The 12,819-nt window shown below is 39.9% G+C and overlaps 1 protein-coding gene across 37 annotated transcripts in view; it reads left to right on the forward strand.

Moving 5' to 3' along the window:
• PLCB4 (phospholipase C beta 4) overlaps window positions 1-12,819 on the forward strand; it is a 439,427-nt gene that overhangs the window by 297,168 nt on the left and 129,440 nt on the right. For all 37 annotated transcript variants that reach the window (XM_070052074.1, XM_051846249.2, XM_051846237.2 and 34 more), the window contains 3 exons: window positions 2,945-3,025; window positions 3,814-3,873; window positions 5,047-5,190. In XM_070052074.1, coding sequence (XP_069908175.1) covers window positions 2,945-3,025; window positions 3,814-3,873; window positions 5,047-5,190 — 285 coding nt within the window. The remainder of the gene's footprint in view (window positions 1-2,944; window positions 3,026-3,813; window positions 3,874-5,046; window positions 5,191-12,819) is intronic.

Genomic DNA, 12,819 nt, shown 5'->3' on the forward strand with positions numbered 1-12,819 from the left:
TTGGGCAGTGAGAGGCTGGTAGGGTGAATGATGAGAAAGTTGCAAAAAATTCAGATGGATATAGGAGAGTGAGGACTCTAGTGGTAGGGCCCAGAAGGATCAGATAAAATGGCCTCTGACTGGGATGTTAGAATTATGGTTTCCAAGTGATGATGACAAGCTCTGGGGGCACCTTCAGGAAAAGGAAGAAAAACAGCATTGTGCTTAAAGAAATCAAGAAAGAGAAGGTTCAGCCTCACAAAAAATTTGAAAGCTATTCTTATTTATTGCATATACAAGCGTGTTTCAGAACATTGCTCAAAAATGGGACTACATGATGTTTATTTGGTGTAAAACAGTTTTGAAATTGTATAGATAAGGGTACTTCAAAAAGGTCATGGAAAATAGTTATTATTAAAAAATTACATATGGATTTTAAAATACTCGTACCAAAATAAATTATTTTATTTACATCCTTCTGTGAACTTTTTGAAGTACTCTTATATTTCATAGGTCATCTCGAATACTTATTTGAAAGTAGGTGATAGGACACATGTACATAATGATGGTAGACAATTCATTGAGGGTCCACTCTGTAAATACCATTTGGGGATATACTTTTGAATGCTGTGCACAAGAATTCTTCATTATCATCAAGATATTGCTTGGGAAGTATTCAGAAATGTGTTAATTCCTATATCTTTATTAGTTGATAATTCTCATTCCTTAATCAGTAGCCATATAGGATTCCTTATGGCCTGTTGTGTAAAGCCTTGTGCCTTTTGTTTGGCATGCAAGACCCTTCTAAGGACATAGCTCATTTTCATGGATTCCATGGCATCTCCTACCACACCAGACTAGAAGGCCTCAGAGCCAAGTCATCTTTTTTTAGAACATGATCCAACTACATGCTGTCAGGCTTTTTTTTTTCTTTAGGGATTTATTTATTTATTTGAATGAGTTATGCAGAGAGAAGGAGAAGCAGAGAGAGAGACACAGGGAGAGAGAGAGAGAGAGAAAGGTCTTCCATTCACTGGTTCAATCCCCATCTGGCTGCAACGATCAGAGCTGTGCTGATCCAAAGCTAGGAGCTTCCTCTGGGTCTCCCACATGGGTGCAGGAGCCCAAGGACTTAGGCCATCCTCTACTGCTTTCCCAGGCCACAGCAGAGAGCTGGATCGGAAGTGGAGCAGCCAGGATTTGAACCTGTGCCCATATGGTATGCCAGCACTGCAGGCAGCAGCTTTACTTGCTATGCCATAGCACCAGCCCCTCTGTCTGTCTTTATCAATGCTCTTCTGGCTATCTAGAATGAAGACTCTTCTCAGAGAGCAATTTTTGGGTTAAGTCTTTTATAAAAGGTTGAACGTTTAAAAATGCCATTTGAAGGAGTAAAAAATGCCACATACTGGCAATTTGATATACCTAATAATTTGCTACCACAATTACAAATTTGAGCTATACCTTATTGGCTACTGCTTCTGAATTGTAACTCTGTTCCATGTGCTTTTTTGAAGGTCTTTTTCCAGGAGAAGGCAAATAGTAAATGGTAGAACTGGATTTTGATTCCAAACACAAAAATCACAACATACCCCTTCGTTTGTCTTATTCCTTGCAGTATATAGCACATGTCTAATATCAGACAGGAATATGTGTGGTAACTCATCATCTGCTGGAAGACTGCCCACACAAACTGAAAGCTGGTTTTGTTCGATGACCCCATTCTGCCATTTTATGATGGCCTAGTATCTTGACATTGGGTTTACTTTGGTGAATATCACTGCTTCCCTGAAATTTAGAAAGATAAATTGTGATGGGAGAAACCATGTGTGAAATACTCTTAAAATCTTATCCTGTAATTGCTGTTTATTTGTTTTAAGTAACTGTCTTGATCCGTGTTTATCAGACAGATTTCTAATTGCTGGTATTACAATGATCTAGGAACATAGATTCTTTAGATCATGACAAGACCCATTGATTTTTTTTTAAGCTTGGATGCCAAGTCTTAGTGTAATGCAGAGTGCTCAGGGCATCTGGGTTCATTTCCTGAACACCTTTTTACTCTCACTGGCAGAGAATTTTCCTGGCATTCCCCAACACAGTGGTGCTCTTTTACTAAAGACCAAGAATCTGTTGGAAATACAGCATCGCTGTTCTGGTACCCCGAATTTGGCTAACATTCCTTCCTGATTCAAATTTCTGATCCATAGTTGTCACTGTGTTTCTGGTGTCAAAAGTCCGTAGCAGGGGTGCTCAGACTTTAGTGTGTCTCAGAATCATTTGGGGAGTTGTTAGAACACAGACTGCTGGACCGTATCCCCAGGTGCTATGATCAGTCCATCTGGGTGAGGGCCCTAGGTTGTGGACTTTAGAACCTAGGATCACGTTGATGCTGCTGGTTTAGGAATACACTGGTGCTAGGAATATACTCTGAATAGCTCAAAGTACTGCTCTAGACCTGCTTTATAGGACACCAAATGAGATTGGCTAAAAAGGAAAAAATTTCAGCAGTTTTCTGAGTAAGTATCTGAATACTGAATTTTGCAGATAAAAAAATCCCTACAACAGTGACTTTTAAAAAATATTTCTAATTGAAATTATATTAACTACAGACAATGGTTCCTCTTGTATGGAAGACTAGCAGGCTGGAGCTTTGGATTCTTCTTTTTTCCAGGAGTTCAAGGAAACTTTCTTCTCTTTGATGTTCTGAACATGTGTAGTTTGCTCTTGAATCTGTTCTAGAGGAAAATACTATATTAAATTGATCAGTCTTTCAATGCAAATTTGAATGCAGAGTTTTCAAAATGATAATGTTCTGTGTTATAGTAAGAAATGTGTTTATTAGAATAAAAATGCAAAAGGATGATTTCTCATTTTCCTATGTTTAGAGGCTCAAAGATATTTGCATTTTTATTAGATTCAAAATAATATGAGTCATGAAGATCAACATATTTCTTTCCCACAGGAATCCTTTGTGTTTGAACCCAACTGCCTCTTCAAAGTGGATGAATTTGGTTTCTTTCTGACATGGAAAAGTGAGGGCAAGGTATGTGTGAAACATTGAGTTGTTCCTACTTTCTGCATTAAGCCATTTCATTCCTCAGCAGTAGACCCAAATGTCTCTTGAGAGCATTGCTCCTGTACTTATTCATTCATTCAAAAATTTGAAAAACAGGTTGCAAGTGCCAGGCTTTGGAGATCAAGGACATTTGTCCTATCCCTTGTGGATTCAAACCTAAGAGCAAAGTCAGGCATTACCAAAGAGTCATAAGCCACTGTGTGTTGTGAAACAGCAGTTCCAATTTTTACACAACTGATAACTGAAAGGTCTGCTTTAACTTTGGAAATTACAAAGATTTCCTAGTAGAAGAGGTGTCAAATTGAAAACTAAATGTCACACTAAAGGTGTTTTCATCTTGTTATAACCTGGAACTTAATTTGATGTATGGCACAGTGTACACATTTAATGAACATTGGAGCTATATTTAAGAGAAGTAGAATTAGAATTATATAATAGTGTTATTTCCACTTAACATTTTATTGACGAATATACTTAGTGGCATACAGACATTATTAATAATATTATATGCATAAAATACAGTATTTTGTAAACATTTTAGAAACAATTATTCAGAGTCGTGTTCATATAGTATTTGAAATAGAAAGTTTAGGATCGTGATTATTTCTGATTTTTGGAAAGAATGTTTTCACTCCTTCTAACATATTGCAATTAGTGTTGCTTTCATCATCAGAAAACATTTGCTCAGCTCTTAGTCTGCACCATAGGTTTGGCAGAATTCAAGTTCATTACTGTGTTGTATTCTTTCTCTTCAGGAAGGACAAGTGCTAGAATGCTCCCTCATCAACAGTGTTCGGTTGGGAGCCGTCCCAAAGGTACCTGTGATTGGAGTTTGCTAGATTTATGCAGATTGGAAATGGTCTTCAAAATGCTGCTTACCCTGTTACTAACCCCAAATCACCACCTGAGAATTAAGAACAGATACATTTAGAAATCTTTTCATCTGTAACTGTTGAGAGATTTGGATTGTGTTATCTTTAAAGATGTTATTAACCTTTGAAAACCAAGACCCTGGCATGATACCAACATCAAAGAAACAATTCCTGTAACTCAGAAATTAATTTGATAACACACTCCCATTTTTGTTGATTCACTTCTCATTTGTGGTTGAGTGGAAATGGCTCAAGCAGTTCCACATTTGTGCACCTGTGCACGCAGACATTGGCTCCCTATGAAGGCTCAATTTTCCTTTCAGAGAAAAAAAAAACTAACAGAGCATATAAATTGGACTACTTCACAGTGATTGATTTGTTTGCAAGAGACACTTTTGCATACTAGTGCTAGGAATTTGAAAGAGGTTTCCTTCTAGAATATTCTAGTGCAATATTTCTTCCTTTTTCTTAGTAGTTCTGAGGAGTTTTAGCTGCTCAAAACAAAATTACATTCTTCATGTTGTTTTTATTTTTTAAGCTGCCCTATTTTTTTTTGTTAGTTGCAATTTCTGTGTAACTGTATGTTGAGACTTCTTCCAAGTTCTGATGAAGAACAAAGATGCTATTATATTTACCATTAGGGTAAACTTTCGTGGCCTTCTTAGGATCCTTTGGCTCCCAGAGATGACAGTGCTCCTGAAAGACATAATCTCATTTTTGAGAATGACGTGTGGAAGCTGGGTTTAGTAACGTGCTATTCATGACTGTTCTCTGAGGAGAGGCCTCTATGATTTTTGTGAATATAAGCAAATCCCAATCCGAGACTCTCCTAATCCATTGCCAAATTCCAGGTCCTGCAATATAACTACCAAAAATCTAAACAAAGACTCTCCTACATAATATTCTAAATGGAAACTTTTATGATACTTTCTAATCAAGGAATTTCAGATAATATGTAGTGTTACACATTTCACAAGATATCTGGGCACTTAAAATAGGATAAAAAATTTTCCTTTATGTATGTTTTATGTCAAAAGTGGTGTCTTTTTATCATGTTTCTTTCTTCATGTTCTGTAATTTAACCTGCTTTTTTCCTATTTGTATACTTCTGTGTAGGATCCCAAAATCCTTGCTGCTCTTGAAGCTGTTGGAAAATCAGAAAATGATCTGGAAGGGCGGATAGTTTGTGTCTGCAGTGGTACAGATCTGGTGAACATTAGTTTCACATATATGGTGGCTGAAAATCCAGAAGTAACTAAGGTAGCCCCCAAACAGCTCCCTCGCTGCCTGCCTTGTGTGTATAAGTTAATTTTTTTGTATATGGTCATGTGTCACTTACCAACAGGGATGCATTCTGAGAAATGCATCATTAAGTGATTTAACTGTATGAATAATGAGAGAAATTATACAAACCTAGATGGTACATGTCAGTCACTCAGTATGGCCATGGAGTGTGCTGACAGTCCTGTGAGCCCCAGTCATAAGAAGTTGTATTCCTGGTCAGTTTTTTACAAAAGTCAGTGAGAGGATGTAAGTATTCTTTTAAGAAAAGCAAATTAAAACATACACAGATAATTTAACTGGAAGCATATACATGTGTTCAGTTTTCAGTCTTTTAATGTTAAGATCAAAACCTTTTTTCTAAGGATAGGTGTGTTGGTAGAGGTCTTTTTGGCTCATTCCTCACCCCTAATGCACTGTCTCAGGAATCTGCTTCGTTTCAGGACACTCATGGATCCAAGTGCAATTATGTGTAAAATCCTAGAATTATATGAGTTCTTTCCCCAATCCTTTAGTATTTTTGTTCACACAGAGTTTGAGGAAACTTTTTTAAAGCAATTTGTCCTTAAAATAATCTTTCCAAAATATTCAAGTAAAGAAACAAACACCTTCTTTCTTTCCCCAAAAGGATTTCATTGGCTTATGTAGTCTTTCATTGCAACTGACATAAACAAATTTGGAAACAAACATATGTTATTCATAGTGGGCTTGCAAAGTAGGAGCAAAGTATACTGTGGACTGGAAAGTAACTCCCTAACTCTGTGAGTTCAGCATTCCCTGGGTGATCGATGTGTTTTGCTTGGCTTGTGGTACCTTCGCATCACTATAACTAAATATCATCTGGTAAGGCCATAAAATGGAATGGCAGAGTATGGACAGTGGGAGGATTGTATGGTGAGCCAGGAGGCAGAGAGGCTCGACTCTGCTTCTCCTTTATAATCAACCCTCTTGTGAAAACCACCTTCTGAGGGTGTGTTCCCAATAATGTAAGATCCTCTCACGAGGCCCACCTCCTAACACCCTCACTGGATTAAGCGTCCTCTCTTGGCACCACTTTTAAGACTTTAGGTATTAGGTATCTTCATGAATTGAGGAAGCAAATATTATTCAGTGCATAGCTCTTATGAACATTGGATGAGTCTTTGTGTGACCAGTGTGTGAGAGAAATATGTTAAGAAAGTTTGGAGTATAGAACCTACTTATGAATATTCTATGAGATTTTTGAGTTTCTTCAAACGTTTAATTGAGGCAAAGGGACCAGCTTGCATCTAAATGCACTCTACATGGACAACCAACTTTCACATAAAGGAAACTCTCCTGACTTTGAGCAAACCATTTTACTTTGGCTGAGAGTCTCTGTTTGTTTGTTTGTTTGTTTTTATTTTCCCCTTATCATTTCAAGCATTTACTTTAAGAGGCAGTAAAATTTTAGATGCAATATGAGGTTTTCAGAGTTGAGGTTTCAAATCAATATAAAATATTTTTTGGTGAGTATGACTCCGACAACATGATTGTGCTTTTTCCAATAAAAGATGACAGCATTATAAAAGACATCTTTGTACCTCAGCTTATATTTTCTTCAGCTTCCCTCTCATAGAGTAAATAAGCACGATTTGCCACTCCACCTGTTTAGAAGGTTTAAGCTCAATTCTGTGTGATTTCTCCCTTTACTACATGGTACAGGATCCTTTCAAGTCCCAAATCAGAACTTTAACCCCTCTGTCAGCAAACTGTTTCTCTCTAGTTCTACCTTTACCAGTTCATTAACAAACTCTCCACCTCCAAAACAAATCCCAAATCCAGCTGCTTCTTACCATCGCTGTCATTGTGATGGTCCAGGTCAATGTCATCTCTCCCTTTTCACCACAACAAACTTCTAACTGGTGTCTTTGCTTTGACCTTGTCCTTGTTACTTTTTTCCCAAATGAGCAGCAGGAGGGAAGTTTTTAAAATGTAATTCAGAATTTCTCACTCCACAGCTCAGAACCCTCTGAGGCCCTGCTGGATGCCATCCTTGCCTCCCATCCCTCTTCTGCCTTCATTTCTCGTTTGTACTTTGTGTTTTCTTCCAGCCTCAGAGATTTTGCTTCTGCTGCTCCCTGTGCCTGCAATGTGCTTTCCCCAGTTATATGCAAAAATTTCTCCCCGTATTCCTGACATCTCTGGTAGAACCTCACTCTAGCAGTGGTTCCTTGCTCCCTCCAATGTTAGGCAGCCCAGTTAACCACATGGTCACGAGTGTACTGAGTTGCTAAGCTATGATGTTTGGTAGGTGAGGTGTGTTAACTGCAGTTTTCAAGTCATGAGAGGTTTAGTAGGACATAACTCCATCATAAATCAAGGAGCATCTGAACAATGCCTACTAAGAATATAATTTAATTAAATAAATTAGGCACAGTAGGGGGTTAATAGCAATGAATAATGAAACAGTTGTAACAAATACTGTGATAAAATTGCCAGCATCACTACTCCTGCATGTCGGTGCCATTATCTAATAAAATGAAAGTTATCTGAGCACAAGCATTGCAGTACCACAACAGTCAGTCTGATAACTAAGTGACTAACAGGTAGACAGTGTATACAGTGTGGATATGCTAGACAAAGGCATAGTTCACATCCCAGACAGGATAGAGTGATCCAACATGAGATTTCATCATACTCCTCAGAACAGAATGCAATCTGAAACTTACAGTTGTTTCTAGAGTTTTCCATTTAATATTCTTGGATGAAGGTTAACTTCAGGTAACTAAAATTGTGTAAAAGAGAGCAGTGTATAAAGGGGCACTGCTGTGTAACTTAATATTGTGCACTTTAAGTTCGTACAGTTCAGCCATTAAGGAAACTTAGGAAATGACCTTTTGACAACAAGACTGAAACAGTGTGATTCCCTGATAGTTGAAAAGGATGAGAAAAATCTGGGATTCCGTGGTGTTATTTTTACAGTCCCTTTTCAGGATGTAGCCGAGCTACTGCTGCCATGAATCCATGACAGGATGAGAGCTTTCGACCCCGGTGTCTTGGCCTCTTTCCAGTTTGGATCATTATATCATGCTTACCTAAATCCTTCCTGTCATTCCAGTTAGAAAATTTAGCTTTCATTTCCTCTGCTCAAAGTACCTCTGTAAAAAAAGAAATGCTACCCCTTTTCACTTCAGTCTCGGTGGCCTTTGGGTAATAAGTGAATCCCATAAGTTCGTGGAGCTTAAAGCACTTAAGAATAAAGCAGCCATGTGAAGAAGGCATTTTCTCATTTTTTTCTTTTTCCTGAATCATTCTCACGTCTTCGTCCAGTTTTCACCATGAAGTATTTGAATAATTTATCATTGAGCATCATAACAAATAGAAAACAGCTCTAGTTTCTCTCATCTATTTATTTCTCTATCAGAGTGCAGCTAGCTGGGAAGGATTTCAGTCTCCAGCAACCAGAAGGGAGTTCGCATGCCTTTCATTAAGTTACAGCTGGCGCGGCACAGCAGCCTGAAATCACAGAGTCGCTCTACATAAGACTAAAATGCAACCCTCATTTAAAATCTCCACAAATAAATCTCTTATTTTATACCAAGTTGAATTTTCCTTTGATTACAAAAAATAAGCTGTTATTATGAGGTTCAAAATGCGAAGATTGGAATTGAGATGGGACAATTTCCAGACTGCTCATTATATTTTATGCAGGTTGTAAATATTTGGTGAACTCTATAAATTATGCTTTGTAACCAAGTCATTAAATAAGCATATGAATAACTACTATAGAAATTAAATTACAAAATATTATGTGTTGTTTTTGTATACAAAAAGATAAAAATGGGTAATTTATTACAGGTAATAAAGTGCTATTTTAGCAAATTGAGTTCAGTCGCTTCACTGAACTCAAATTATGTTGAGTGGAAGCTGTTCCAAGGGATCAGATTACATATGTCAGCCTGGGGCTTCTTAGAAATGTAGGCTCTTGGGCCCTACCCCAGACTAATGAATCTACAACTCTGGGGATGGAGCCTCCCCATGCTTTAAAGAGCTTCCTGATGATTCTAAGCCAGGTGAAATCTGAGACCCATTGGTTTAGCATAGGGATAGACTTAGACAAAAGAAGTTAATGTCAAATGAGCTACATCACATGGGTAGATCCGTACACCTGTCTATTCCAATGGCCCAGCCATTGGTTAGAATTAACTAAGCAAGAACCATTAAAGGCATGATTAAGGTGGACCAGTTTCAAAGCGCCCGTGTTAAAATGCTATTTCTTAGGCCGGTGCCGTGGCTCACTAGGCTAATCTTCCACCTTGTGGCGCCGGCACACTGGGTTCTAGTCCCGGTCGGGGCGCCGGATTCTGTCCTGGTTGCCCCTCTTCCAGGCCAGCTCTCTGCTATGGCCCGGGAGTGCAGTGGAGGATGGCCCAAGTGCTTGGGCCCTGCACCCCCATGGGAGACCAGGATAAGTACCTGGGTCCTGCCTTCGGATCAGCGCGGTGCGCCGGCTGCAGCGGCCATTGGAGGGTGAACTAATGGCAAAAGGAAGACCTTTCTCTCTGTCTCTCTCTCTCTCACTGTCCACTCTGCCTGTCAAAAATAAAAAAAAAATGCTATTTCTTAAAATCCATATTTAATTCTCTTACTTAGGGTAGTAGTTTTCTCAGACCAGCAGCTCTAGCAGTACCTGGAAGCTTAATAGAGATAGGGATTCTCAGGCCCTGCACCGGCCCTGAGAGCCCCTGTTTCCCCTGGCCCTCCTGGTTCTGATACGCTCGCAAGTGGGAAAACCTCTGCCGAATGGAAAAGCTCAGTCTCTAGCACCTGTGTATATCCTGCTCCTCTTGCAGAAGCGAGGGAGAACCCTGACTCACAGGTCTGCTGCCCAAGTTCACCTGGGCATGCAACATTGTAAACCCCACACTATAGTATATTTATGGATTACAGTGTCTTCACACACGTAGGGTGGATGTACTTAAGCATGTTAACTTTTTTTTTGAAAGTACCTAAGACTGAAATTTGTTTTTATCCTGTGTACCTTTTTAAAAAAACTGTTCTGAGTTCATTGGAAACATTTAAGTAATGTGGCATAGAAAGCTTTCTTGAGGGTAGAGCTGTGAATTCAGGCGAGTGAGCATGTATTTCTTAAGCTTCAAATGCCCCCATCCCACCAAATGATGATGAATGTCTTACTTTTATTGCTGGGTGAATGTGGAGACCATCAAACTTTCCACTTAGGAGGCCTGCATCCCTCAGTGAATTTGTGCAGCGGGGGAAGCGTCTCCCTGGGCCTTGCTTGTTTGGTCACTTGTCCTCTCTCTTGCTCCTTCTTCCTTGCACTGTAATTTCTTATCCTGCTCTTTTTGTAAGATTTATTTATTGGCCAGTGTCACAGCTCAATAGGCTAATCCTCCACCTGCGGCGCAGGCACCCTGGGTTCTAGTCCCAGTCGGGGCACTGGATTCTGTCCCAGTTGCTCCTCTTCCAGTCCAGCTCTTTGCTGTGGCCCGGGAAGGCAGTGGGGGATGGCCCAAGTCTTTGGGCCCTGCACCCGCATGGGAGACCAGGAGAAGCACCTGGCTTCTGGCTTCGGATTGACTCAGTGCGCCAGTCGCAGTGCGCCGGCCACAGCGGCCATTTGGGGGGTGAACCAACAGAAAAGGAAGACCTTTCTGTCTGTCTCCCTCTCTCACTGTCCACTCTGCCTGTCCAAAAAATTTAAAAAAAAAGATTATTTATTTATTTGAGAAATAGAGTTACTGTCAGAAGGAGAGACAGAGAGAAAGGTCTTCCATCCACTGGTTCACTTCCCACCAACTCTCCCACCCCTCTTCCTCCTCCTTCTCCTATTCCCTTTATTATTTTTAACGAACATCTATTTTCAATTAACTTTATACACATAACATTAACTCTGTGCATCTATTGAGGTAATCATATGGTTTTTGTTCTTCAGTTTGTTAATGTCATGTATCACATTGATTGATTTGTGAATGTTGAACCAACCCTGCATGACAGGGATAAATCCCACTTGGTCTGGAAGAATGATCTTTATGATGTGTTGTTGGATTCAATTGGCTAGTATTTTGTTCAGAATTTTTACATCTATGTTCATCAGAGAAACTGGTCTATAGCTCCTTTCTCTATTATATCTTTTTCAGATTTAGGAATTAATATGATGCTGGCTTCATAGAAAGAATCTGGGAGGATTCTCTCCCTTTCAATTGTTTTGTATAGCTTGAGAAGAATTGGAGTTAGTTCTTTAGATGTCTGGTAGTATTCAGCAGTAAAGCCATTCAGGGAATACTAGATCTTGAGCTCTACCCCAGACCTGCTGAATCAGAACCTGAATTTTAATAGGATCACTAGGTACTTCATATGCACTCTAAGAGGTGTTGAAATGGAATATAAAAGAAAAAATCAGTTGTTCTTGGCTTCAACCAATTTCACAAGAAGAAAGATCTGAGAAACATCTGATTGTGGGATCCACAGGGTTTGCTCCTGGGTGAGTTTAGAGACAAGCTAAGGTAGAGAACAGATTTTAAAACTTGTTAACTGGGAGCCAGCGCCGTGGCTTATTTGGTTAATCCTCCGCCTGTGGCGCTGCGTTCTAGTCCCCGTTGCTCCTCTTCCAGTCCAGCTCTCTGCTGTGGTCCGGGAAGGCAGTGGAGGATGGCCCGGGTGCTTGGGCCCCTGCACCCGCATGGGAGACCAGGAGGAAGCAACTGGCTCCTGGCTTTGGATCGGTGCAGCGCCGGCTGTAGCAGCCATTAGGGGAGTGAACCAACGGAAAGAAGACTTTCTCTCTGTCTCTCTCTCACTATTTATAACTCTATCTGTCAAATAAATTAAAAAAAAAAAAACCTCGTTAACTGGGAGTATGATGCCATGCAAGGATCTTCAAAAAATACATGGAAGACATACACTGTCTTTTAATTCCCTTTGCCCGTGAACTTTTTGAAGTATCCTTGAAGTTAATCACAAACTGGACCTCTACTTTGGGGTAGGTGGAAGAAGGTGGAGTGAATTTATTTAAAGTATGCCCTCTGAGGAATCTGTCACATGACTCACTCTGAATCTCACAATGTGAACAAGATCACATAGCAGCATGGTGCTTCTCTGCCAGGCCTACCCTGAATTCACCATCCCTGTGTTTTTTCAGAATGTCAAGGGGCTGGACATGCAAACATCTATCACAGTTTTCTTTTGAAATCTCTGAACTGTCATTTTTCTTAGCTTGGACTGGCTTTAAAGCTCTTTGTCAAAGTGTGTTGCCAGAGACATAGACCCTGGAACCAGCAGAGCTGTTGCAATTGTTTTCAGGGTTTTGTTACCTGCATTGGTGAACTTTCCTTGGAGTAGTTAGAATAGCAACGTGAACAATAAGCCTGGAGTCTCATGTTAGCTCTCTGGTTGTCCATCCGCAACAGTGCTGAACATGTGGGCAAACTCATTTTAAACATTTGCATGGACAGTGTGTTTTTACTGCTGTTGACTGATGTTTCGTGAATGCAGCGGGGTATTGCTCATGGTTGAACACGGACTTGCCCTTCTCGTCCGTTCCACAGAGAAAGTACAGAGGAGTAAAAGGATGCTGTAGAATGCATCCCCCCTTCTTTGTCTTTTTGTGTTTGTTGTAGTGAATCC

Source organism: Oryctolagus cuniculus, chromosome 11, assembly GCF_964237555.1.
Source record: "Oryctolagus cuniculus chromosome 11, mOryCun1.1, whole genome shotgun sequence".
Taxonomy (NCBI): domain Eukaryota; kingdom Metazoa; phylum Chordata; class Mammalia; order Lagomorpha; family Leporidae; genus Oryctolagus; species Oryctolagus cuniculus.